Genomic DNA, 27,421 nt, shown 5'->3' with positions numbered 1-27,421 from the left:
GTGGTGGAAGGGTTTTCAGTAGCACTGGTTATGGCCCTGTGGTGATTTCAGCATCACACCAGAGACAGTGCTGATTGGGCTGCTCTTACTCCAACTATACCCCAGTTGAAATTACCTCCTTTAAGATCTACATGTCTCTCACCAGTGTAAAATACTGTGATCAACACAAGGCGCGGACAATGGCGGCGGACAGAAAATTGCTTTCACCGCAACATAAAATGACATCTCGATCATACTCCAGTGGAGATGCCAACCTACGGTCGGTTTGAGCTTTTAGCGTGGACGCAGCAGTAAAACATGACCTCCATTATTTTACAGTTTCATGGGCCTGAAACCCCCAGAGCACCCCCCCCCCATCCCCCCTCCCTCACCCTTTGTGCTTGTTGCTCAGCCTTGGGCAGACAGGATCCGGCAGCGCCACCTCCATCACGGAGCGAGGGAGGAGGACCAGGACTCCCCATGGCACCGTGTCTCCTGGTAAATCTTTTACTGCATCAATGAAGTGTGCGATGTCAGAACATCAAGGTTATAAAACCAAATGACCCATGGCTGCGGCCCAGAATATTTCAACTTTTACTGTCCTTCACAAATCAGGCCCTAATGAGATTAGGGCTGGGAGTGCTGAATCAATGGGAGCTCAAAAACACAATTAAAGAGCCAATTAAAGTATAAGGTCTCCTAGGAGATAAATGGAAATAAAGCAGTCTTCCGGGCACGGCCTCACTCCACCTCAACTTACCTCAACCTGCACCGTCCTCATTGACTTCAGATATTAATAAAGAGATGGGGGGGGGGGGGGAGGAAACCAGGCTCATGTTTAATCATGAGAAAACAAACAGTCGAAACATTGGGAAAAGTTCTGCGGCATCATTCAAAGAGGCAGGAAGTGGAGGAAAAGTTTCTTATTTGCGGAAGGAGGTGAGCAACCGGGGTAGGGGAGGGGGGATTAAACCGTAATGGCGGCTGCATTTAATGAGGGAGCAGAAGCAGCCAGAAGATGGATGGGTGAACAGAAGGGGGAGAAGAGGAGGAGGAAGAGGAGGACGAGGTGCCGGAGTGTTTGTGGGTGCTGCCTGCGAGGACGGAGGGGATAACTGATGTTTTAATTGGCCGGATATAAAGCAGCTGTCATTGCCTGTATTCAGGCTGTAAGTCTTAATTAAACAGCAGTGCATCTCTGGGCAGGGAGAAACCACGGCTGGTGGTTTTATGTGGAGTCCCCTTCATATTCAATTCCTCCGGACGGACGGAGGGAGGGAGGGAGGGATGGCGGGAGGGGCGATTCGTCTGGGAGGAGTGTGTCTCTCCGTGGCGGTGTTTGTGTTCTATCCATTCAGGCCATCCTGGCTGTGCTCTCTATCACTGTCTCCTTTGCTGCTGAGACTCAATCTGCGGATGTGCACGAGGACATGCACGCTCACAGGCACTCCTCTGGGGGAATGAAGCCGCGCGGTGCTTTTCCCGTGTCTCAGAGATTGGTACTGGTTCTGAACTCAGGCTCCAGCGAAAGTCGACATCCAAATACGTATACAGAAAGGGACATTTCGTGACAAACGGATTGTTTTCTTAAGGTAGTGTTTACACCATGTGGATGTAAATAATGACAGAAGGATTGCGTAACCCCGATGATGTGAATATGTCGCGTGTGTGCGTGCTTGTGAATGTATGTTAGGTCCCCTGTGTGCGTTTGAGAGTCCAACTGTCTAGATCCCAAACTCATTTCACGCATAACTATTTTTCCCTTCTGCATCACAGCTGTGCTGTCCTTTTCCTCTCCACCCAAATGGATAAGCAATTAGGTCGTCACATGCAGCTCGGATCTGCTCGTGGACTGTCTGCGACTCATCCCGACTCCAGGAAAAGGCATTGTTCTTTTCTCGTTTCGTGTATTTCTGAGCGGAGCGACGCGGGGATATTGTCATCTGTCTCATTGGTCTGTGCGAGATTCATGTCTGTGAAGCCAAAAGAGAACGAGAGGGAGTCGATACGTGTTCTTTGTTGTTTCCGTTTGGTGTGGAGGTCGTGGTGGGATTTGTGTATTGTCCTGTGCTGTGAAATGTCAGCCCCCCACCCTGTGTGAACCCATCAGGGTCCCTCACCCTCACCGGCATGGCCAATTGAGAGAAAGGTCACCTACCATGAAAAGGATCTCCATGGTTACTCGGATGGGTTCAATATTCTATTCTGTTCCCTTGATTCCCTCATGTTAGCCTGGTATCGCTTTCGAAAACACACTGGGTATGTAGAATCCTTTCAAATAAACACAATGAAAATGACCATGGGACCTTGTGTTTCCATCAGAGAACACTTCATCTTCTGAGATAAGACAAATGCACTTTCAGATTATTTTGTCGCTTTTGGCAGTGAAAAAAAGACATCACTTGGAAAAAGGTATACAAACACGTACGCAGGCGGCATCCCACTGCAATGTCAGAATATCCTTCAGAACAAAAAGCTCTACCTTTAAGCAGATCGAGGGAGATTGGAGCCAAGCGGAAACAAACAGCAGTGGGTGTCGTGTTGCAAGGCACCTCACTCAGTAGACCGCTATCATGTCACATTTCTCCTCTGATCTTCATCTGCCGTTCCTATCTTCGTCCCCTCACCTTCCTCACCTCCCTTCCTTCTTTCACCTCCCTCCCCGCCTGAAAACCTTCACGGCCATCACCTTGGAAACAATGGCACCATGGGAGATGCCAGAACGTTAGTTGGCGTGCCGGGGTTGCAAGGGGAAGATTGCACCACAACTGCAGCGGTGCTACATAATGTCGACACGCGTCGAGACTATAACATGCTCTCTTATTAACCCTCGAAGAGAATTATAGTGTGTATTCTGCTCTTCGGCGACAGCCACAATGAATGACGGACTCTTAAATGGTAAAGGTCAATATTTATTTTTCATCACAAATGAAAAGAACCATGCTTACTCATCACAGAAAAGAAAACAATGAAAAGCCCAGTCTCTACATCTTCGCTGACCTTGCTGTCCGAGTGTAATTTATTTGATTTTTTTTCACGTGAACAGGAGCACTTCATGGAGATTGAGATGCTTCTAGAAACAACGTCCCCAAAGCTCCATCCACCCACCGTTATTCGAGTCGAGAGTCTGCCCTGGGTTTTCTCTCAGTCCCCAGAGGTCTTAATGACCTGGAATAGAGTGACATTATAGAGCACCTGGTGGCCGTTGTTCCAGGTATACAGAACCCTCTCCCTGGGGTTGTAGTCCATCATGGAGATGTGGGAGTACTGGTTGTGGAAGGGGATATCCGTATACTCGTAGGTGGACGTGTTGGTGTAGTAGGCAAAGTAGATCTTGGCGCCGGCCAGGTGGGAGTTAGTGACGTACAGCGTGCCGCAGATCATGAAGGACTCGCCGGCGCTGCGCTTGGGGAAGCCCGTGTCCCACGTCTGCAGGACCTCCAGGCTCTGGGGCTCCAGGCGGCTGATGACGATGTTGCCCGCGTTGGGGATGGTGGTGTAGACGGCCCACAGGCCGTTCTCGTCGGCCATCAGGTCGATGTCAGAGGAGCCGCCCCAGGAGTACGGGAAGGTGTTGTTGTAGCCGGCGCCGCTCAGGCTCCGCTGCACCAGCACGCTGCGCGAGCGAAAGTGGTACTTGATGATGATGTTGCTCTGGTACTTGTTGTAGTACAGGGAGCCGTTGTACACCACGTGGCCGGTGCCCGCCCAGGGGTGGGGGAGGAGGTGCTGCACGAAGTTCTGGCCCTTCATGAAATCCCCCATGGTTCGGTACTCCAGGACACGGCGGCCCTTGAAGTAGCCGTCCATGGACCACACCTGCGGAGAAGTGGAGAAGATGGAGAGGTGAGATAGAGGAGATCATATGAGGGGGTTCTTCTTCTTTTTTCGGATTTAAGGCTTTTGTTTCTCGGGTTGACCTGCGCTGGAGCGCCGAGCTACAGTTAGTATTGCGCGCACGTGTGTGAGCGCGTGTGCGCGGGCGTGCGCGCGCGGAGCCATTGATCTCCTCTGCGTGTGGGAGTGAAGACGGTGCCTATGTGCTCTGCAGTCAGCAGCTCCCTGCTCTTTTCAGGCCACACTTACAGGAAATCAATCCAGTTAGCGGCTCTCTCTCTCTTTTTCCTCGAAGCCCTCTCCGCGTATCCGAACGACTGGCCGGGGCCACTGACGGGGCAGCCCCTCCAGGGCTCCGTCTCTCTCATCCCAACAGCCTTCCTCTGAGACACTGCTCAGCCCTTCATTGATCCCATTTTCATGCATTCAGACCAGTTATTTATTCCGCTTTGAATGTTTCAAGCGAGCTTAGTGAGGATTTTCGTCTCCGGCTGTTGTTCTCTTACCCCATTTCCCACCTCCCACCCCAACTGAATTATGGAGGAGAGATGATGGAGAATGAGGCGCAGTTTCTCCTTTTAATGCTAAATGAGTCCCGAGAGCCCTGGGGGCATAGGGGTGGTAGTACAGCCTGGCAGGCAGGCAGATAGACAGGCAGGAAGATAGACAGGCAGGAAGATAGACAGGCAGGAAGATAGACAGGCAAGTAGCCAGATAGGCAGACCAGCAGGAAGCTAGCTAGACAGGCAGGAAGGCAAGCAGCTAGACAGGATGGCAGGCAGGCAAGCAGACAGACAGGCAGGTACCTAGACAGGGAGGAAGGCAAGCAGCTAGGCAGGCAGGTAGACAGGCAGGTCGTTAGACAGGCTGGATGGGAGGCAGCTAGACAGGCAGGCAGGCAGGCAGTTTGATGGACGTTTCACCCCAGCACAGTGGGAGAACTGCCTTCCCTGAAGCCAATGACATTTCCCTCCAAATGTGATCCCAATGACTGATATGGATGCTAATGTGATCACTCTGTTGTTGGAGGCTATAATTGTGATCCGTGGTTGATTTGATGGCTAACGTGATCTCAAGGTGATCATTGGAGATAGAGGGGAGAGTGAGATCTCCGATCATGGAATGTGACCTTTGTTGGCAATATCAATTCAATCTGAAACTTGACACAATGTGTAGATCGGAGACGCTATCTCTGTCTCTCCTCTCTCTGCTCATCTCCATTTCTCTCTCGTTCTCTTCCATCCATCCACATTCTCCTTCATTTGCTTTCTCCTCACTTCCCCCTGCGTTTTCTCCTCCTCATCCCATCAACCCATCTCTCTTTCCCCCTTTTTGTCCACCCCTCTCTCTCTCTCTCTCTCTCTCTCTCTCTCTCTCTCTCGCTCTCTCTCTCCACTGCTCTCTAGCTTGCTAATGTGAGACCACAAGTCATCTACAATCAGCCAAAGCCCATTCCTGTATCGTCTCATTCCAGACCCATTCCACACGGCGTCACGGTTGGTAATTACCCAGGTGATTGGTAAAACCGCTCCCCAAACAACTTGGTCATTTATCTGTCCAAGATAGAGTGATTAATCAGCTGTAGTCACTCTGACAGGAGGGGAGGAGGAGGAGGAGGAGAAGGGGGAGGAGTAAGAGGAGGAGAACGTCGATGAAGAGAGCAATCTTGCGTCAGTGACTCAGCTTGCTGTCTCTCCACACATCCCTCCCCCTCTCATTCTCTCTCTCTCTCTCTGAAGTATACAGTTGCAGTACTAATAAGTAGCACTCTGGGCAGGGACAGGGTTAGGGGCGGTAGCGTGGCAGGTGTGGGCTCACCCTGTTGTCTGAGCTGGGGATCATGGTGTCAGTCATCCAGGAGCCGAACCTTGAACCTGACGCTCGCACAGTGATGGGGTTACTGACGCCAGTCAACTTTCCACATCCTGGGAACACACAAACCACATACGGTCACCAATCACATCCACTGACTCCGTTTATCGGCATTTAACTATTTCCAATGATTTACAGAGAGTGAACTGTTGAATGTGGTGAAATATTAAACAGCTACAGGCTACACTTTAGCTGCATACTGTTTTTTATGTTAAATCATCATCTTATATTGGATTCTGTTGAATCATCAGTTTAGGACACATAATACATGAGTATGCAATCATCTATCCAACTTCTTCAGGCCTGTGTCTAATGTATTCAGCTAATAGAAGGAATAAGCTTTAAACCACCAGAAGTTTGACCATTAACAGCCCAAAACTAAAGCGCCAAGTTTCCATCGCAGCATTTTGCAGATTGAACATCATTAAAATGTTGCATTGATCATAAAATGAGCCCCTATGCTGTGATTGGAGGTCTGATGAGTGCCTCAAAATGTTTCGCATTTTCGCAGTCACAGTACTTTACTGGAACCATTAGACATACCCCCCACACCCACACAAACACACCCATCCACACAAACACCCCCACCCATACAAACACCCCCATCCACACCCACACAAACACCCCCACCCACATCCACACAAACACCCCCACCCACACCCACACAAACACCCCCACCCACCCCCGCGCGCTGCCTCTCTCTTACCCAGCTTCTGCATGCAGGAGTGCAGCCTGGTCTCCAGCAGGAGCACCCTCTGCCGGAGCTCCTCGTAGTCGTAGGCGCCCATCTCCTCCTGGATGGCCATGAGCACCAGGGACAGGTTCCTCACCTCCTCCCTCAGGCGCAGGATCATCTGGGCGTCCGTCTTGAACTGCTCCAGCACGGGCAGCAGGGGGAGCAGCTGGGTCACCTTGTCTTTCAGCTCCTGGGGTTGGCCACACAGAGAGAGAGAGAGAGAGAGAGAGAGAGAGAGAGAGAGAGAGAGAGAGAGAGAGAGAGAGAGAGAGAGGGGGAGAGAAAGGGGGAGGTAGAGAGAGGGGCAGAGAGAGGGGGAGAGAGGGGGACAGAGAGAGAGAGAGAGAGAGAGAGAGAGAGAGAGAGAGAGAGAGAGAGAGAGAGAGAGAGAGAGAGAGAGAGAGAGAGAGAGAGAGAGAGAGAGGAAAGACAGGGGGATTAGAGAGATGACAACAAGGCAGACGAGAGAGGAGTCAGGGAGAAGGTCAAACACGTATTAAGTCACTTTGTCGAGGCATCGGCTGAATTGTGATCACAATCCATTCCCGGAGTTCAGATCCATTCCAGAACGTTCATCTGTTGGGTTCTTCTCGAGAGACGGCGCTGGTCAATCTGTCCGGGCTTCATCTCCTCGCCTGTAAATGATGGCCTGTCATGGCGGAGGGGAGACAGATGTGTCCTCAGCCTGGTCTGTTGATGAGGGCCGGGCCAGCATGGTAGCAGGCCTGCCTGCGGCTGGAAGGCATATCAATAAAGGCTGCAAGCAGCAGGTGTATCAATAAAGCGAGGCCTCCACAGGAGGGGCTGTTTCCTCCTTGTTAAGGTTTATCGTAAATCTAGTGATGGAGCAGCTCTCAGACGCGCAGCGCCACATCATAAATCTCATTTCCCCCGTTCGGGCTGTGAAAAATTTGCTCTCGTTAATCTCCCACACCCTGCCATCGGCGACTTTGAGCTCCTTGCATTCATCAGATACAAATTCGTTTTTTAGACTTCTTGGTTTGCGTTGCCCGGCATGAATTGTTGATTCACTTTGAAAAGCCTGTTCGAAGTTCAGATCTCTCCTACTGTGTACAACTCAGTGGTGAGATAATTTTTTTAATATGACACAGTCATTTCATAAACACCTCTATGACTTCCGTTGCAATGAATTTTACAAAAAAGGAGAAGAACATGTTGCCACTGTACGTTCCCATTCCTATCAGCAGCCGGAAAACACTTAGCATTTATCAGCCCAAGCCCATTCCTGTATGGAATATTTTAATCAAACTATTTTATGGTCCATCTACTATCCGTGTGGGCGTGAGGAATGTGAGAAAAGGGCCGGGGAAGACAGTGTGCTGACAAGAAGACAAAGAGGGGGGATAATGGAACTGGAGTCTTAGCTTGGATGGAGATAAGGAAGCGGTGACTGGTATTATGTGTGTCTGTTAAGAGAAGCCTACAGATTGTAGACAGAGAGCAGCCTACGGAATGCTAACCGTACGGACAGAGAAACGACAAATGGAGAACGAAAGAGTGAAAAAAAAATTGGACAGACTGAAAAAACGGATCGAATGACTCCTGCTGCCTGGGTCGTCGCGTTGCTGGAGGTAAACGTGGGTTTCTGAATCGCGAAGGCAATCACCACCTCTGTAAACCCTGTTCTAACCAGCGACGCCACCGAAAAGGCAGCTCTTTGCTGGCACGAGTCAGTGGTATTTATACCGAGGAGAGAGGGAGGAGTTGAATAATTCAGGTGGTTTGAATGGGCTGAAATGGCCACAGACCGTGTCTCAATGATAGACACATAGTAGATGCGGGGCTGTCTGAATGTGTGTGAATCCGTGTAGGCGTATACTGCCGGCGGAGCCGTTGAAAGGTAGATATGGAATGGATATGCGCCTCTTATCCTCCAGTACTGGGGTTTACTTTCAAACATGCATGAATAGAAACCAGTCTGATCACACAAACGTACCTACACGCACACACACACACACACACACACACACTGTACAGTACCTGGAAACTCTTGGGGTTGAGAGTGCGTGGGTTGTCTGAAGCTGTCTTCAGTTTTCCATCCACCTGTTTCATCAGACTTTCGGTGTTCCTCACATACTGCAGATCCCTGGAGGTCCGCAGGTCCAGAACCTCCATGGACTGGCTGATGTTCTGGACCTAACAATCACAGACACACACACACACACAGCCACGGAAACATTTCAAACAACGTTAAAAGCAGTGGCTGATTTAAAGCTTTAATCACGGGAATGGAGCTGTTGGTATTGTTCCTATGACTCTTTTCTTTACCCGTCTACCCAAAGGACTTGATATAAACAACTTGTTTGGCCATTTTCTCTTTTTCTTTTGTCTCTCTCTCTCTCTTTAGCGTGAGGTTGGCTGCATACCATCTGTCAAGCTCAAACACTATCTAACCACCCACAATCCTCTGCTCCATACTCCCAGCCCTCTCCTACACACAGACTGGTCAGACACGGCTCTGTATGCTGGACACCAATTACGTACACTGTGTCAACAAAGAAACCCTTTTCGTCCATTCTGACTCGACCCGAGTGTAATATCTCCATCGAGATCTTATCTCTGACATTCGGTATGTTCATAGGGAGGAGGGAGAGGATACAGTTGTAGTGGCAGTAGTGACAGCTCAGTCGTCGGCGCTGAGCACAGCCCAGACAGCGTCGGGCTTCGGCGGGAGGGAAGCGAGCATCATGCTCCTGTTTGGCTGGTTAACACGCTCCGCTCCCTCCCATTAGCAGCGGTCCTATCTGCCGCAGCCTTACTTTCCAACAGCATGAGTCATACCGAGACATATCCTTTGCCCTTCCCTTCCTCCTCCCCTCTCCCCGCCTCTCCCCCTCTCGTCCTCCACTCCCCTCTCTTCCCTCCTCCTCTCCTCGCCTCTCATTCCCTCTCTTTTCTCCCCTCTTCATCCTCTCCCCTCCCCTCCTATCCCATCCCATCCCTTCCCCTCCTTCCTCCCCTCCCCTCCTCGCCTCTCTTCTCCTCTCCTCTCCTCTCCCCTCTCCCTCAGATGTCTGGTGTCTCTGTCACCACTGTTCATCTGGGTCTCATGCGCTATTCATGCCACTGGTCTGCCTTTACGAACACGCCCGTCAGTAGAGTTGACAATTATCTCCACTGTTTCCCCACTATCCGTGTGTGGGAGATGGTGGTGTCGTTAGCATATCCTCGGTTGCCTGGGTCTTTGAGGATTCTGCCGGTGGGTTTAAATGAGGGGAGATGTTCCTGGAGGATGGAGCTGCATTCTGCACACATCCAGCTCCTTGACCCCAGGTGTCCTCATTAGTCTGGTTTTTATTAGACAGGAGCGTTATTTCCTCACAGCAAGGTGTCTCGCAAGCTCACGCAAAACACACCCGCACACACTGGGCCAACCGTGTAGCAGAAATATTTATCACGGCATCTCTTCATACGCAAGCTTTGCTGAGAAAGCGGCCACTTTTCTACGTAGATGTTATAAGACAAAGGAAAGGATGTCAATCAGACCTGACCAAGTCAAACTTGAACGAACAAATGAACGAAATAGTTTGATGTTTATTACCCGTAATGCGGACGACTATCTGATGACTATCTCGTCTCAGTGTGAATATCTGTTTTGTGTGTGTGTGTGTGTGTGCGTGTGCGTGTGCGTGTGTGTGGGTCGGCGTAAAGAGGGGGGTGAGTTGGGGTGAGCGGCCTGTGGTGAGCTGAGCAACAATGAGAAGTCTGAATTCAGGTGACGCATTGATCCATGCGAGGCTCCCTAGCCCATTCAACATCTCAATTTACCCTCGCTCTCCTCTCCTCACCACACAGTATCTATGTCACAGCATCTCCCTCCTCCTCTCCTTCCCTCCCTCCCTCCCAAGGGGCCGAACTCTCTCTCCTCCACAGACGAGTTAACTCTGTACCCTTTAAAACCTCTTATGCAATCCATGCCAATCGTGCACACTGACAGGAATATCCGACTGGGGATCGAGCACCAGAAATGTGGAGGAGAGCCATGCGAAGGCAGAACCGCAGAGAGGAGAGGCCCCTGCGAGAGACCTGGCCTGCCAGACTGGGCCAGGGACCAGCTCAGGGGGAGGAGAGCGGGGAAGGCCATGACAGAGAGACGGGGTGGGATGGAAGGGTTGGCGCTTGGAGCCTATATTCCCCTGACGCACTCCTCCACACCAGCATGCTGCATCTAAACTAGCGATCGATGCAACTGCAGATCAGCCTAGTCAAAAACAACAACAACCACCCGCTGCCCCGCTCTCTGGCCACCTCTGCGTGTGTGTTTGTCTGTGTGTGTGTGTGCGTGTGTGTGTGTGTGTGTGTGTGTGAGAGATAGAGAAGAGATGGTGCAAAGGGAGAAAGACTGGTAGGAGAATTCATTTACATGTTCAGTGCTTAGAGGCACTACTAACATATTCATGTTACACTCCGAGGTCTTTGATACTTTGACTCACGATTGTGAACTCACAGGTTTACTAACGGCGGGGACATTGCAGTCTGTCGGTGCAGTTCTAGACCGCGTGTTTTCCTGTGATTGCGTGTGTGTGTGTGTGTGAATGAATGTGTGTGCGTGGGTGTGTGTGTGCGAAAGAGAGAGGTGAAACAGAGGGAGAGAGGTGAGAGAGAGACAGAGCAAGAGGTGAACGTGAGCGCAAGATGGAGAGAAAGAGAAAGAATAAATATGATTATTTAAGTTGCTATTGTGAGTGAACATTCAGAGTGCAGGAATATGCAGTATGCTCTATTTACCAATGCATTTTTTGTCTTTCGTTTTAGCATAATGGATTAAATTAAAAACATTACAAGGCCAAGGCTCGATTAATCCAATTTAATGGGAAAATTCAGGACCTGCTTTCTTTTCAAGTGTTTCCAGATTTGTGCACTTTCACAAACGTTTGTTCTCCTGTGTTCAACGGAAGACAGGCTATCGTTGTCTCACATCCCATTCTGCGGATGCATGGGTGTGCATGGGCCGCGCCGCGCTTGGCGCGCGACGACGGTGCGTGTGCGTCGGTCACCTTTTCCATGAGCTGGCGGAGCTGCCTGCTGCGCGGGTCGCGGTTACACATGTTCTGGGCCGGCGCGACCACCGTGCAGATACACTTCCCATCTGCGTCCTGCGCCGAGCTGTAGATCTGCCAGCCCTCCTCCGGGCTCGGGTACAGTGCCTGAACAGACGAATGGACAGAGGGACGGGTTAGAGACAGACACCGAGGAAGGGGGGGACTGAGAGGGGGGGAAGGAGAGGGACGCGTCAGTCGGTGGTTGAGGGGCGGGGTAGAGGGGGGGGGGGTCAGGGATGGGTGGGTGTGGGTGGGTGGGGATTGTAATTGCAAGAAGCTGCAAAATGTTTCCGAGTCAGGGACTGGGAGCTGGGAGAGAGAGAGAGAGAGAGAGAGAGAGAGAGAGAGAGAGAGAGAGAGAGAGAGAGAGAGAGAGAGAGAGAGGGGGGGGGGGGAGGAAGAGGAGAAAAATGAGGACTTGGCATGGAAGCTGGACGAATAAAGGGACAGGGCGACCGAGAGGCGGAGAGACTGAGGCTGAGATCACAAAGGATTGGAGAGAGGGGAGGGCGATTCTGAGAAGGGGCGGGAGAGAGAGGGACGGGATTACGGTCTTGTGTGAGAGGAGAGCATCTAATACGTTTGGACACAGAGAGGAAATGGAGCTGTTTGGGATCGATACAGCTTCTCTTTACCAGGGGAGGAGGGGAGGGGCTAAAGGGATGGACGTCTCCCTAGCTAATGCAATCAAAAGTAGTGCATATGTGCACATACACCCTTTCCCTCTCTCTCTCTCTCTCTCTCTTTCTCTCTCTCACACACACACACACGCGCGCATAAACACATACTATAACTGACTCACATAAACATGCACACACTCACAGGAGGAGCAGATTGCAATGAGTGAGGGGAGCAGCCATTTCAGCTATGCAATTACTGACATCTCACAAGTCAAGAAATGGAGGAAATAAAATCATTCCATCCCCTTGTGTGCTGTGCTGTGCTATGCTCTGCTCTGCTGTACTATGCAATGCTGTCCACTGCTAAGCTGTGCTATGCTGTGCTCTACTGTGCTATGATGTCTGCTATGCTGTGCTGTGCCTTGCTATGCTTTGCAATACTGTGTTGCAACTGTTCCGTGCCGTGCTCTGTTGTGCTGTGCTGTGCTCTGCTGTGCTCGACTGTGCTGTGCTCTCAGTGGCTCTGACAATCCGATTCCAGTGTCTCTGGGGAGGGGAGGACACTGTGAGCAGAGTGTCAAGCAGCAGCCATCCTGCAAGCCAATGTGCTCCTCGTCCCATCTTGTCACTCGAGCCAATCCCCTCCCACCGCATCGCCCTCCTATACCCCCCCCCGCCTCCCCTCTGCCTCCTCTCCCTCTGCCTCCTCTCCCTCCCCCTCCTCTCCCTCTGCCTCCACCTCCCCCTCTCCCTCCTCTCCCTCCTCCTCCCCTCCTCCCCCTCCTCCCCCTCCTCTCCCTCTTCCCTCCTCCTCCCCCTCCTCCTCCCTCCTCCTCTCCCTCCTCCTCCTCCCCCTCCTTTCCCTCTTCCCTCCTCCTCTCCCTCCTCCTCTCTCTCCCTCCCCCTCCTCCCTCCTCTTCTCCCTCCTCCTCTCCCTCCCCCTGCTCCCTCCTCTTCTCCCTCCTCCTCCCTCCTCCTCTCCCTCCTCCTCTCCCTCCTCCTCTCCTTCCTCCTCTCTCTCCCTCCCCCTCCTCCCTCCTCTTCTCCCTCCTCCTCCCCCTCCTCTCCCTCCTCCCTCCTCTTCTCCCTCCTCCTCTCCCTCCCCCTCCTCCCTCCTCTTCTCCCTCCTCCTCTCCCTCCCCTCCTCCCTCCTCTTCTACCCCGCCTCCCTCCTCTTCTCCCTCCTCCTCTCCCTCCCCCTCCTCCCTCCTCTTCTCCCTCCTCCTCCCCCTCCTCTCCCTCCTCCCTCCTCCTCTCTCTCCCTCCCCCTCTTCCCTCCTCTTCTCCCTCCTCCTCTCCCTCCTCCCTCCTCCTCCCCCTCCTCCCTCCTCTCTCTCCCTCCCCCTCTTCCCTCCTCTTCTCCCTCCTCCTCCCCCTCCTCTCCCTCCTCCCTCCTCCTCTCTCTCCCTCCCCCTCTTCCCTCCTCTTCTCCCTCCTCTTCCCCCTCCTCCCTCCTCTCTCTCCCTCCCCCTCTTCCCTCCTCTTCTCCCTCCTCCTCTCCCTCCTCCCTCCTCCTCCCCCTCCTCTCCCTCCTCCCTCCTCCTCCCCCTCCTCTCTCTCCCTCGTCCCTCCTCCTCTCCCTCCTCCCTCCTCCCTCCTCCTCCCCCTCCTCTCTCTCCCTCCTCCCTCCTCCTCCCCCTCCTCCCTCCTCTCTCTCCCTCCTCCCTCCTCCTCCCCCTCCTCTCTCTCCCTCCTCCCTCCTCCTCTCCCTCCTCCCTCCTCCTCCCCCTCCTCTCCCTCCTCCCCCTCCTCTTTTTCTGTCCCGTGCTTCTGGTGGATTTTTTCCAGTGAGTTTTAAAGAGGCCTGCCAAACCTGCCCTCGAAGCAAAGCAACACTAATACTGTGGGAGGCCATCTCTGGAGGGAGTTCAATACTGTCAAGTAGCTCTCGTACATAAAGACATCTTCTTCATTCTCTGACATTGTGGATCATTTTGTGTTTGAAAGTGCTTCTGTTCTCGAGGCCATTGCAAAGTGATGTTGCTCTGTCCCTATATTGAAGCAAGGATAGGTCATGTTTTTGACAAGGACTCTGTCATATTGGCCGAAATAAACTTAAACTAATAACATTATGATGGCAATCAATTAATCAAATGCTTTGACAGTAAAATAAAATGGATCCGATATCTGTGGCCATTGCAGGACTCTAATAAACATGACCAATCCGTTTGGACAGAATGATTGGACAGCCACCCTAGTGAATGCAATGATTGCACCTCAACCAACCTAAACCCTCAAGGAGGACAACGAGCAACTCCCAGAAAAACTAGAAGGGAGGTGTTTGGATATTTTGGGCTGAACACTCAAATTAAACACTGCACATTACTCTCTTTATATTATTGTTAGAAACTCATACCATTAGATCTAATCTTCTATAATACTTTATTTGGCCTGCCATTGGCCTGTCCGGACAGTTAAAGCGATGTTACTTACACAGGGCCTCACATAGGCTACGTACATTCGCAAACGTGGCGCTACCAACACGCAGATTGCGCACGCTGTGATACTTCAGTTTACGTCGAATTTACGAAACATGCAAGTCGTCGGGTAATCAGCGCCTTTCTCCGCCCACCAAACCGCACATTGCGAGCATTTAAACGCGCAATTGAATGGGCCTCCTTCTCTCTTTCTATCATGGATCAGCCAGCCACCAAAGTCGGAACAGCGATGACTGTTTGAAATGATCCTGATGCCAATATTTGTAATGTAGCGAGGAGTTTAACAACTGCTGGAATGGAATGTGAACGCTGAGTCGGAGATTTGATGTAATCTTTGATTTCTTCCAGTAACTGTAATATTGCATGACTGCTAAATCTGTAACGCTTAATGATTTCATGTTCACTCAATTCAACTCAATCACACTCAAGTGTGATCCTTGTGGCAAAAATCCTTTGGCCTTTGTCTTCGTCTTGCTCGGTTACGGCTGCCATTTCACCAGGAGGCATATGCGCATCCTGGTTTACGCTTGCTTTTAAAAAGCATAGAATTTTCAACGCAAAATAGAGGTGTGCTTTCATTGGCCGTTTTTGTACATACCGCAGAATAAATAATTAGGCGCATTTAACGCATCGCCTCCCATCTTTTTATGGGAAACTCCCACTTTCTTCTTGACCCTCCCGTGAATGCATTTGATGACACAAAAAGCGGAGAGAGAGAGGGAGAGAGAGAGAGAGAGAGAGAGAGAGAGAGAGAGAGAGAGAGAGAAGATGAGCAAGTGAAAAGAGAGCGAGAGAAACTTTACAAACGATGAACTCTTCAAGTGTCTATCTCTCCTTGGCCCTGGGGCTTCTCCTCGTCTCACAGACTCACCCTCTCTCTTCCCTTCATCATCTTCTTCTGCCACCTCTCTCACTCTAGCTCGCTCTTGACTTTGTTTGCTCAGTGTGTGTGTGTGTGTGTGTGAGCGTGTGTGTGAGAGAGAGTGACAGACAAACAGACATACTGTATGTGACTATGTGGGGGTAGGCGAGGACATGACAACATCTCATTGCAACTGACAGCTTGTGGATGTTAGCCTGACAGTAACTGCTTGAATAAGACACACACACACGCACACGCACACACACACACATGTACACACACACATGTACACACACTTCATGCTCCGTCCCAAAATGAAACTGAATGACTCAGTCACATGAGGTGTGCCACCAACAAGCTTTTGATATTGTAAATTGTAACAACTTAAGTACTCTAGACATCCTTAGTATTCAGGCTTCCCTGCAACACGACACAAATGAGGCTCTCTTTAAGTAGAATGTCAGACCAGTAATATCAGTGACATACACACTCTACAATTCCCCTTTATGTTGAAACAGGCTGGGCTCCTCACAAGGCTTTAGCGACAACCCATCAGTTGGTCATTAATCTTTCATAAATGCTGAGTTTAAAGTAAGAGCTTATTAGTCTCAATTTCATTACCACCCTGCTCTCCTCTCCCCAGTTGTTTTCCTCATCTCGTATGCGCACACACACACACACACACACACACACAGGCACACACACACAGGCACACACACACACACGCACACACACACACACACACACATGGGCAGGCAGCTGGAGAGATGTGGTGTGCAGGCCTTCATGTCGTTAGGTTACACACTGTATGTTGCCTAAGTCCTGCTTCATTATGTCAATATGTATGATTGTCATTAAATGCTATTTACTGGGAGATGGGAGACTTGTTTACGATGGATTACTGCTGTACAGCATCCCAGTTTGTCACCAGCATCCTAACAACAGCCTCCTCAACATCAGGCGGAGCACGCGAGGGTCACACGCAGGCCGGTCCTCTTGCTCGGTTGGTTTGCTGTGTTTTGCTCGGTAGACAATGTGTATGCGTGTGTGTGCGTGGGGTTCACACCTTAGGATAACACCTTCACTGTGAGAATAGGGAAACATTCAACAGTGCTGAGCATTGAATATAATCCTACCCCCCGCCCCTACACGCACACACACACAAACACACACGCACGCACGCAGAAATGGCTCCATTAGAAGTGCAAGATGAAATAGAATTTGTAAGGACAAATTTGAGGCTGTCACATTTAAGGCTGCCGTGCATTAGCCCATGAAGGAGATGGCAATCGCAATGAAAACAAGGGGGGGGGGGGTGGGGGATTAAAAATCAATGGGGCTTAGTCGCTGAAATGAAAACGACATCGCCTTTAAGATGTCTGACCCGCAGCCCCCACCCTCTCCCCTGTGAGTCATTAGAGATACCTCTCCTATGGATTCTCCTCGCCCCCCCGGCTCACACCCAAGAATGCACCGCGTAACCCGGCACCCCACTTTGCCTACCGCAGCCATCCTGTCATCCTCTGATAAAGAGATGGATCCTTCTGCAGGGACGGACAGAGAGCGAGAGAGAGCGAGAGAGAGCGAGAGAGAGAGAGAGCGAGAGAGAGAGAGATGTGGTTGGGGAAAAGGCCTGACGGGGGAGAGAGAGAGAGAGAGAGAGAGAGAGAGAGAGAGAGGGAACGGCTCTAATTTCAGTGAGAGGAAAGCAATTTCCTCCACTGGGCTCTCAGTGGCTGCTCTCTGCCCAGGCACAGGACTGAGTGACAGCAGTGGAGCCATGCCTGTTGGGTGAAGAGAGGAGAGGAGGAGATGAAGAGAGAGTGGAGAGGCGTGGAGTGGAGAAGGAAAGAGAGAAGAGGAGAGGAGAAGATGCTCACATGTTGCGCATTAGCAGCCTGTCACCTCTATCGAGGATCGATAACCTGTTATTGACCAATCAGTGATCCGGGGAGTGATGTCCGAGGGTGACCTACGGTAACAGGTCCTGCGATTCCACCTCCCCACCACGGATGTCTCCACCGGCCGCGCCTAGCGCAGCTCAGCGGCAGCTGTCGTTAGGAGCAACCAAACTTAAGCGAGGATTAATAAATGAGGGGTGTGAGGTGGGTTACAGCGGTAGGCCTTGCTGGATTGACTCCCCCCGGCGTTTCATTAGGCCGGCCCTGGGGCTGAGGACTGGAAAAGCCTGGGATAAATGAGATCATAAATCTGCAGCTTCCTCCTTTACGAGCATGACGGGAAGTCTATTACAACTTTCATAAGCAGCATGGAGGGACGTCGGAGAGGGAAGGGGAGGGGGAGAGGAGATGAAAGGTGAAGAGGGAAGAGGGGAGACGGGAGGAGAGGAGATGAAGAACAGGGGAAGAGGGGATGAGAAGAAAGGGGAAGAGGGGAGAGGGGAAGAGATGCATTGTAATGTAGCAAACACAGGAGGCCGGGCTGTGAACCAGGGAATCCACAGTTTCTGCACAGGCAGCATGAAGGAGAGAGAGAGAGAGAGAGAGAGAGAGAGAGAGAGAGAGAGAGAGAGAGAGAGAGAGAGAGAGAGAGAGAGCGAGAGAGAGAGAGAGAGAGAGAGAGAGAGAGAGAGAGAGAGAGAGAGAGAGAGAGAGAGAGAGAGAGAGAGAGAGAGAAAACAATAAGGAGGGCTGGGGTCTGAACTGAAATATTGAGAGAGTGGGAGAAAAAGACGAAAGGAGGGGAAGGCTCGAAGCCTCCGATGGGTAAGCAAAGGAGAGAGAGCACGATGGAGGTTGTCGAAAAAAAGAGATGAATGTCGGGGTGCAGAGACAAAGATGAAGACCCACAGTCACAGTCTGTCTCTCTGCTGTATTTGGCAACGGTAGTAGGTGTCTGGTGTCTTTGGTGTCTAAGAATTCAGCTGTATGCTCTTTGAGCATTCGGTCTCTGTCAATCTCACTGTCTCCTCCCCACAGAGCAGCTGCATGGGCTAACTCAGTATTCTCGCTCTCCTTCTCCCGCTCTCCCTCCCTCCCCCCTCTCTCTCTCTCTCTCTCTCTCTCTCTCTCTCTCTCTCTCTCTCTCTCTCTCTCTCTCTCTCTCTCTCTCCCTCTCCCTCTCTCCCTCCCCCCTCTCTTTCTGTCTCTCTCCCTCCCTCCCCCCAATCTCTCTTTCTCAAGTTTCTCCCCTCTCTGCCCGGGCAACGTGATGTACCAGAGCTTGCCAGGTGTTACCCTCTTCCGAGGCTGCCTGGCTAGCGACGCCCACAGCAGAGAAGGAACATCTGGCCCTGTTTAGTTACTAACATGGACTCGGATCTGTTTATAGCCTGGCCAAGAGACCAGCTCCCACTCCTCTCATTACTGGGCCTGTGGTGATGAAGCAACTCTGACACACACACACACACAGAAGGACACACACGCACCCACAGAAACATCGCACCTACACACACACACACACACACACACATAGGTACATCTCAATTGAGCAATCCCTCAACCCTCGATGCACACGGCAGATGCTGGTCTTTAACATAACTGAATGAAGATTCCCAACACAGCCTCTGGTCTTCACAGTTCTTGAGGAAAAGAGATTACCACAATCAGCCCTCGGCATGACTGCCGGTCAACACGATGACTCACAAATCTCATCACTACCTTCTGTTCTTCCTCCTCATCCTCCTCCTCCTCCCTCACCACCTACCCCCCCCCCCCACCCTTCCTGCTCTCCTCCACCTCTTCATCAGTCCTTGTCTGACGTGCCCCCTTGCACCCCTCCTTCCTCCTGAGCACCCCCTCCCTCGCTCCCTCGGGGCGGGTCCTAGTGCCAGTCTCGTCCCGTCTCTCAGGCGAGGGGGGGTCTGCAGCACAGCAGGGAGCTCCGTGGAGCCCACAGGGTGGCGGGACTGAGTGGGAGGCCCGTATGGGTGGTCCATATGGGGCCGGGGGAGGCAGGCATCGCCCCCGTGCCGTCCATCGGGACACGAGCGAGCCTTTCCCTGGTTGACAAGGACGAGACTGGAGGACGGGAGATAACAGCCGTAACGAGAGCGTCGGCGATCAGAGGGTTTTTCCCGGAGGGGTGTCATCTCGATATTTCCTTCCATCCGCCCCTCTGTCATTCTTCAGAGGACAAAAATCGGGGGGGGTTTGTCGTGGATTAACGAGGCCGCGAAGTGAAACATGAAAGCCTTCGCGAGTGAATGGCAGAGACGCGCCGTTGTCTTTTATCTGTGTTGTGCATATTTTATCACCGGTCATAAATCCACGTTTGAAATGAGCTTTATTAGATGGCATTGCAGACACGATGACGTTCACGGCCAGGCTGCAGACTGTAACGGGATGACCCCAATCTGGAAGACAGTCCCGGTCTCTTGGTGAGCTGCCATTGTTTGTTCCCTACTCTCTTTTGATGCAGGGGGATATTTTCTGCAGCCTTCTGCCTGGGTGCTTTCTCATTACGACATGACTCAAAGGCACGGCACTGCATGGACTGGGTGATGACCTGCCCACTGACACTAACCCCCTCCCTCTCCCCCCCCCCACACACACGCACACACACACACACACACACACACACACACACACACACACACACATATGCGTGTATGGCTATACCAAATACGCTTTTTCTTTTTTTTATATGGATTACACATTCATGTGCACAGACTGTGGACACAAACACAAGCATCCTTACGCCAATATTTACGCTCACGATTGTGTGTTCCTTTGTACATAATTGTATGCATTGTAGCGTATGCCAATAGGTGGTGGAGATTGTAAATGCGACGTAGCACTGCTGCGACAATCCAACACCGGCGCTGGCCTACAGCAGGGGCATCACGGGCTTTCAGCTCTTCTCGGCTAACAGCTCCAGATGTTTGAATCCAGGCCGAGACTGCTGTACGAACTGACTCGGTCTTCAGCTGTGTTCCTATAACCCTCCACTTGGTGCAGCTGTCTGCGGCGAGCAGAGGCACGAAGGGGAACCAAGTGGAGCAGACTTTGATTTGTAGCTCAGAGCTCCGTGGGAACATGGGGACACTCGACATGGATGGAGATGGCTGTGCCAAGGAGCAGCCAAGCATGGTCACCAGCACACTGGCTGACACTGTCCCCCAGGACGCGGGCAGCGCAGGGGGAGTGCACTCGACGTCACGTCTTCATGTGGCTTTCATCTGAAATCCCTCTTTTTAAGGGGGCCTCCATGGGCGAAATATGACTGGCTTATCTGCCCCGGTTAACCGCAAACATGACATTTGAATTCTCATATTATATCCGAAATGTTTGGCCGAGATCTGCATCGAAAGCCCGGTTGTCCTCCTATCAAACTGTCGGGTCAAATCAAGTAGATCACTTTGAGATGAGACTGTGGGAGTCAGTAGCCCTCTCAGTTTGTTCTGAGCCTTGAAGGCTGTTTACTCATGACTAATGTCTCAAATGAGGGTTCTCGCCAGAATCCGACCACGGTAAAACCACTCACAAACTATTCTCCACACTCCAACTCCATCCAGCGAACAGCAAAAGCCCACTGAAACAGCGGGTCCACGTGCAACTGAGAGACCGAGCGTAATGACGCTGTGGATGTGCAGTTCTATTATCAGTCAAAAGGACAGTCCTTTGATGTTGTACTTATCCAGCCAAGGATAAGCGAAACGAGAATAGATAAAGACAGATCAAAGAATATGTGCAGGGGTGTTGTTTTCAGTTTTTCACACAAGGTCAATGGCATAGTGTAAAGAGCTCCACCAGGAATCCACAGCCAGACCTTGAGCCGCAGCAGTGAGCTATCATCTGGGGGGGGGGGGGGGGGGGGGTCCAGTGATAGATGCAAAAGGAGAGTGCAGCACTTAATGAATAAGTCTTAATGATAAGGCTCTCCCAAAGACTGCACAAGGATAGAGACAGAGTGCTCCTGACAGATGGACTTCAACTTCTGACACACAGACAGACACACACACACACACACACATTATCCAAACCGTCGCACGCCAATACACGGGCCCAGGCACGAACGCACGCACGAGAATATCGTGCAGACACACATGTGCACGTACAGAAACACAGACACGTGCGCGCGCCCGTTCACGTGCAGACAAACGCACACCTCCATCGAGACGGACAGAGATCTCTGGGCGTGTCCAATCATCCCAACAGAACCGGGTCGTTTAGTAATGGGCCGGCTGCCATAGAAACAAACCCCAGATAGAAGCTTGGAAGCATAGCTCACTTCTAATGACCCAGCAAATGTCAGAAGCATTCCCCTGTTTCACATTGCACTTACGGCTTCCTCATTCATCCATATGCCAACGAACCTTAATAAGCCTGCAAACACAATACATTGCTGTACAGACACACGTGTGTGTGTGTATGTGTGTGGGTGTGTGTGTGTGTCTATATAAGTCACACGGCACAACAAGACGGCACATCTCGGAATGAGGCCGCATATGGTCAAATCACACGACATAGCGCGCTAATCGTGCAAACCGCACGGTGGATCAAACGCGTTGACAATCCACAATCGGGGTTGAGGAGACAGACGAGCTCAGGAAAGGAGAGAGGACGCGGGCAGCCCAAATCTTCCAGGTCTCTCGTTCGGAGCTACACAGCCCCCCCCCCCCACTGCCTCCAGGTCTCTGACACATTGGATGAGCGGGACCATCATTCACTCCAGCCCTCCGCCGCTCGCAACCTCAGCCAAAATATGATTATCATCGTAACTCATCGGCGAGGGCTTGTCCATTCTCGCCGACCCCTCAGCACGGGTACGGAATCCGAAATCGTTTCGCCCCCCCCGGCGTCCGTCACGGGAACCCGCCGCCGGCGTTCACCGTCTGTCTCCGAGCATCGCTCTCCCCTGTCACCTGACAACGTCTCCCCCGAGACACACTCGGCGACCCCCTCTCCCTCGGCCCAGCTTGCGAGAGAAGGCTCTCCGAAACACGCGCGCGGACACACACACACACACGCACAGACACGCAGAGAAAAGAAAGTGGGGTTTACGCACGCTGACGATCCTCTCAGAGGTTCCCCCCCTGGAGATGGTGGTGCCGTTGAGCCCCACCAGGGAAGGCAGAGTCTGGGACATCCAGTTGGTCACCATGGCCATGGTGCTGAGAACCGCCCCGATCTTCAGCATCGGCACGCTCATGTCTCTCTCACCGGGCCCCCGTCACGGCTTGGCCCTACTGCCCCACCCTGCCCTGCCCTCCCTGCCCTGCCCTCCGCTCCCAGTCACCCCTCTGCCTACCTGCAACGGACCAGAGAGCCAGGGAGCCAGAGAGCCAGCCCCAGCACAGTTCTCTCCACGGGGGAGGAAAAGCAACAAGAGCCCTGATACAGTGTCCGGCTCCAGCAGTGGCTCCGACAGTCAGCCTGAGGTCGAGCCACAGTCAGTCGACGAGCCAGAGAGCGGGCAGAAGAGGAGAGGAGCTCGCATCCAGCAGCCTCGCGCTGGAATCGTCCGTGAGAGAGAGAGCGACTGCCACAGCCTCGCCCCCTCCCTTGCTTTCCCGCTCTCTCTCTCTCTCTTTCCTCCTCGATCTCTCTCGAGATGCGGAGCTGCGCATTGGCTGCCTCCCTTCTCACGCCCCCTCCCCTCCTCTTCCCCTCCTCTATCCCCTCTCTCCAGCCCTCCCTCACACACACCCTCGTTTCATTCCCTTCTTTTCTCCTCTTCTCCCCAGCTCTCCGGTGACTCTCCGGTCTCTGCTCTCCCCACGGAAAGACAGTGTGTGTGTGTGTGGTCCAGGATCGAAGGGACAGTGTCCATACCTCACCCTTACTTCCTATTACACCGCCAGGCGTCATGGCTGTGTATACCATCGACTGAAACCCCAACTCAAACAGCCTGTCAGTACGGCAGCATCTCCTTCATCCCTCCATCTCCTCCCGGAGGGAAGGCTTGACAGAGAGACAGAAAGATGAAGAGAGAGAGAGAGATAGAGATAGATAGATGGAGAGGAACAGGCGAGGAAGGGGAAGGCAGGCGGGGTATTAATGAGGAAGAGGACGAGGTGTTCCGGCCCGTGGCTCTTCCTGACAGCTCATCAGTCATCCAGCTGTCTGACACCTCCTTAATCACAAAGTAATCCTGTATGCATAGCCAGCCCAGACCAGTCGAACCCAGCCCCAGCCCAACCTAGCCCAGCACAGCCCATCCTAAGCCTGCCCATCTTAGCCCAGCACAGCCCACCTTAACCCAGCCCAGCCAAACTTCGTCCAGCCCAACCAAACCCAGTGCAGCCCAGTCCAACGTAGCCCCAGCCCAAACCCAGCAAAACCCAGCCTAAACCAGCCCAGTCTAACATATCCCAGCCCAGCCCGGCTTAACCCCAACATAACAACTCTCTGTCGGCTCTTTAACAATGCTCATCAGCCCTCCACTAGTCAGAGTATCCACTGTCTAGCCCGGACGTGTCGTGGAGGCCTAACCAACCAGGGTGAGGAAACAGCAGCTCGTCATGAACACAGAGCAGATGATAACAGTTCGAGACGGAGGACTTTGATAGATGTTTCGGTTGAAAGGAGACCCCTGAACAATCTGCTAGCTTGTTGATTCATGAAGTAGTCACTATAAACGTTTATGGCTTGAGGCAATGTGTTGCTTTTACAAATGTACGTGTGATCCTTCAGCAGGTGATTTGGCCTAAAACGACGAATAGAAATAAACCGACCGCAATAAATGCCACGATAATTGATGTACTGTTCATTTGGGAAAGCTACAATACGTTTTTATGGTGGCCTTAATTACTTTGTGTCCTGAGCGTAAAGTACATTGAACCAGTTACAGGTCTGAGATGATAACTTTGCAAGCACTACGAGAGCGTCACATTGTTTGGTCTCAGCGAGTCAGCGTCAATATTACATCGCAGCATAAACGCGCTTGAAGAGGGATGACGAACAGCGGGTATGTTGGACAAAATGTCCAGGTTGTCCTCTGTCTCTCTGTGGGTGGTCAGTGACTCAGACTGTCAGGGATGTCTGATGCCAGCAGGTCAGTAATGGCGGGTCAGTGATCCAGGGCTAGATGATTTGCCCATGAAAGATGACATCTCTCGGAACTCCCTAACCAGGCCCTGTCAGACCTCCTCAGCTGCTGCCTCCACAAACAGCTTCAAACCACTGGACGACCAGCCGACATCCACCCATGGAGCAAGACTGCCCTCGGGTGTTCACAAGCAGTATTACAGCTCGTCATAATACACACCACCATTCTCGTTGCTGCCACAATTTTCTTTGAGTCATTTCGTCTCTCTCCTTCCCAGGTGGGGCTATAGCAAGCGCTGCAGGGAGGTTCGCGCTGTTATGAGAGAATAGGGGATGCTAATGGGTCCTCCAATGACAAATCCAAAGGACTGAGTATGGTAAAGGTCAAACAGTACTCAAAAGAGCAGTTCACACGCACACATCTCACACATTCTAAGTCCTTTCTTCATACATTTATAAAGGTCCAAGTGTCTTTGGAAATACGCTACGGACGGAGTTGAAACGAGATCATTGGGATTCATCAATGGCTTTTCAAAAGACTTGATTGACCAAATCATAAGAGATGTTTTGTTTGTCTTTTAAAGGCAGGGTAGGCAATGTTGTTGAGAAGCATTTTTTTCATATTTGCCGAAAGTAACTTCACGTCTTGATAGCAACCAATATATCTGAAGGTTTGACGGTAATATGAAATAATTCCATCTGTGGGCATCGCAATACTGTAATAAACACGACCAATCATTAAGGGGTACCCTGACTAATGATTGGACTGGCTACCTGTCTGTCTACCTACCCACCTGCCTGCACGCTGCCCCTGCACTCAATGCGCGTTGCTGTAGTTATGTGGGAGTGGTTTTGAAGGGAGGGGTGGGATATTTTGGTTTGAATTGTGTCAAACTTAAGCTAAAGTAGCTAGCTTCGCAAAATGTGCCTACCCTGCCTTTAATGCTCTGATAACGAGGCAGTAGATGGTCATTGTTGATTATGGGATGGATACTGAAAGACAGAATCCCAGTTGGCCTTTTGTTCTGTTGGAATGAACAGAATGTACCATGGGGAGAAATTGGTCTGTGCAACAGGACTGCGCTACATGTTGTGACCACTAGGTGGAAGCAAAGAATGGCACTTCAGGTTTGGAAGAACACCTTGTTAATCCAATAAATAAATGTTTTGTACTACAAGCTGTAAAAAAGGACAACAATATACAATAGGACAATCTAATAAAGATGATATCCAAAAGGAAAGGAACTCTGTAATCTACCATACAGTAAAACAATCAGTCAAACTATGTTCAAAGATCACTTTTGAGATGTTATCACCATGCATTTACACAAACTTCATAATTAAGTTCTACTCATATATTTGCACAGTCTTTGTCATGTTAATCTCTGTTAATGCTCTCTTTATTACCTTCACTATCTTCATCCATCTCTTTCATGCACTCTCTTTTAGACTTAAAGACACCCCTCCCTCCCTCCCTCCCTCCCTCCCTCCCTCCCTCCCTCCCTCCCTCCCTCCCTCCCTCCCTCCCTCCCTCCCTCCCTCCCTCCCTCCCTCCCTCCCTCCCTCCCTCCCTCCCTCCCTCCCTCCCTCCCTCCCTCCCTCCCTCCCTCCCTCCCTCCCTCCCTCCCTCCCTCCCTCCCTCCCTCCCCTTGTGTACGTGTCTGCCCTCCAGCCTTAAAGGAAGGGCCTCACGTCTATGTTTTCCTCCCATGGCCCCCGGGCCCCTTATCTTAGCTATTCCTGTTCGCAGTCTTTAAGTTCTCATTAATGATCTTCACACAGTTTCTCACGCTTGCTCTCACACACCCAGCTGCACATGTCTGCCACTACACAAGCAGCCCATCACGTGGCCTCTCAGCTATCCTCCCATACCTACAGAAACGACACGGCACCCAGCATGCAGATAAACATCAGATGAAAAATTCCATTGTGCTCATCGCCTCTGGGCATCCTCGATAAAGGGCATTTTTAATCAGCTTTTTCACTGGCGTTGCCTGGGACTTGCAGTACCGGCAGTGTGCACAAGCTCCTCTGGGTGGCAGCAGAGAGCTACAGTGCAGGGGAGCGATCTCCTGGGTGAGACAAGCATCCTATGAGCATCAGTCACACAGCCGAACCCGTCGCACGTACGAACGGCACACACCAACAGCTACGCCCACTGTCAGTCCCGACTGAAGCTGCACCTCGTCCCTCGCACGTCCAAACCGAGGAATCCAGACCCAGGCAGATGTTGCTTGTGACAGCCTCGACCGAAACTCAACTCGAGCCCTCAAGGAGGGAGATGCACGAAGGGGGGCTCCTTTTGGTCTCGAAATACGGGCCATTTTGTGAGTCATAATTCATTCATTCGATGACAGCCATGGAGGCCCGCCGCCTTCTCAAGACATCAAGATCAACATCCGTCTAAAATATGTGTGACCTCATTCCCATGGCAACCGTTTGGATGACTGAAATAATATCCAGAGTTCCGGGGGAGAGACAAGAGCGTGTTTGTTTCCAAATGGGATGGATAATAGACTGTGGGCTGCTCCGGGTCCTGTGGGGTTTAACATGAAAAGTCCATATAGGCACTTACATCACAGAGAGACCATAAGGTGACTGCACACATGCATCGACCCCTGCGCGCGGCATCTCGCGGTGCAGGGACTCCTTCATATTGAACTGAACTTGATTCGATAATGCGAGTGGCGGGGGCGTTCGCCGCAAATGAAGTGCGGCCGGCTCCCACTTTGACCGCAGTGGCCCCGGACGCTACGTGAGACGTGATATGACAAGACATGATGTATGTGGTTTCCATGCATCCTCTATACCACTGGGGATGGCAGCCTTGCATGCACGATAAAGCTTGCATCAGCACCCCTTCCCACAGGCCTGCTGAGAAACCGTGGCTTGTAAAAAAAGAAAAAAAGAAAAAAAAAAAGGATCTCTTAAAGATTTTATTGAGTTAACACGCTAACCTCGGGGGGGGGGGGGTGTGCTTGTGTGCGTGCGTGCACGTGTGTGTCCTGTATGCATGGGCTGCTCAGACTCTGTTGTGGTTGTCTGAGATGAGAGTTGGGCGGG

At 51.6% G+C, this 27,421-nt stretch overlaps 1 protein-coding gene across 1 annotated transcript; it reads right to left on the bottom strand.

Annotated features, from left to right (window-relative positions):
- Positions 1-2,924: 2,924 nt before the first annotated feature.
- olfm2a (olfactomedin 2a) lies at positions 2,925-22,472 on the bottom strand. Its single transcript, XM_084676831.1, has 8 exons — positions 22,373-22,472; positions 20,285-20,480; positions 19,198-19,387; positions 11,443-11,592; positions 8,426-8,581; positions 6,395-6,614; positions 5,635-5,741; positions 2,925-3,798 (listed from the first exon to the last, which is right to left on the bottom strand). Exons 1-8 carry the CDS (start codon positions 22,470-22,472, stop codon positions 3,124-3,126), a joined length of 1,794 nt encoding a protein of 597 aa, XP_084532957.1. The 3' UTR covers positions 2,925-3,123.
- Positions 22,473-27,421: the final 4,949 nt, after the last annotated feature.

The sequence above is a fragment of the Hypomesus nipponensis genome, chromosome 17 (genome assembly GCF_054491055.1).
Source record: "Hypomesus nipponensis isolate SF chromosome 17, ASM5449105v1, whole genome shotgun sequence".
NCBI lineage: Eukaryota > Metazoa > Chordata > Actinopteri > Osmeriformes > Osmeridae > Hypomesus > Hypomesus nipponensis.
This window is presented reverse-complemented; position numbering and strand designations above follow the sequence as displayed.

What these genes read in the sequence shown, in the direction of transcription:
- olfm2a (XM_084676831.1), bottom strand. Translation starts at nt 22,472, where the DNA reads ATGGTGACCAACTGGATGTCCCAGACTCTGCCTTCCCTGGTGGGGCTC. An exon ending in GGAACACAGCTGAAGACCGA is followed by an intron (nt 19,388 to 20,284) that starts GTCAGTTCGTAC and finishes CCCGTCCTCCAG; the next exon opens with TCTCGTCCTTGTCAACCAGG. An exon ending in CTCCTGCATGCAGAAGCTGG is followed by an intron (nt 5,742 to 6,394) that starts GTAAGAGAGAGG and finishes GTGTGTTCCCAG; the next exon opens with GATGTGGAAAGTTGACTGGC.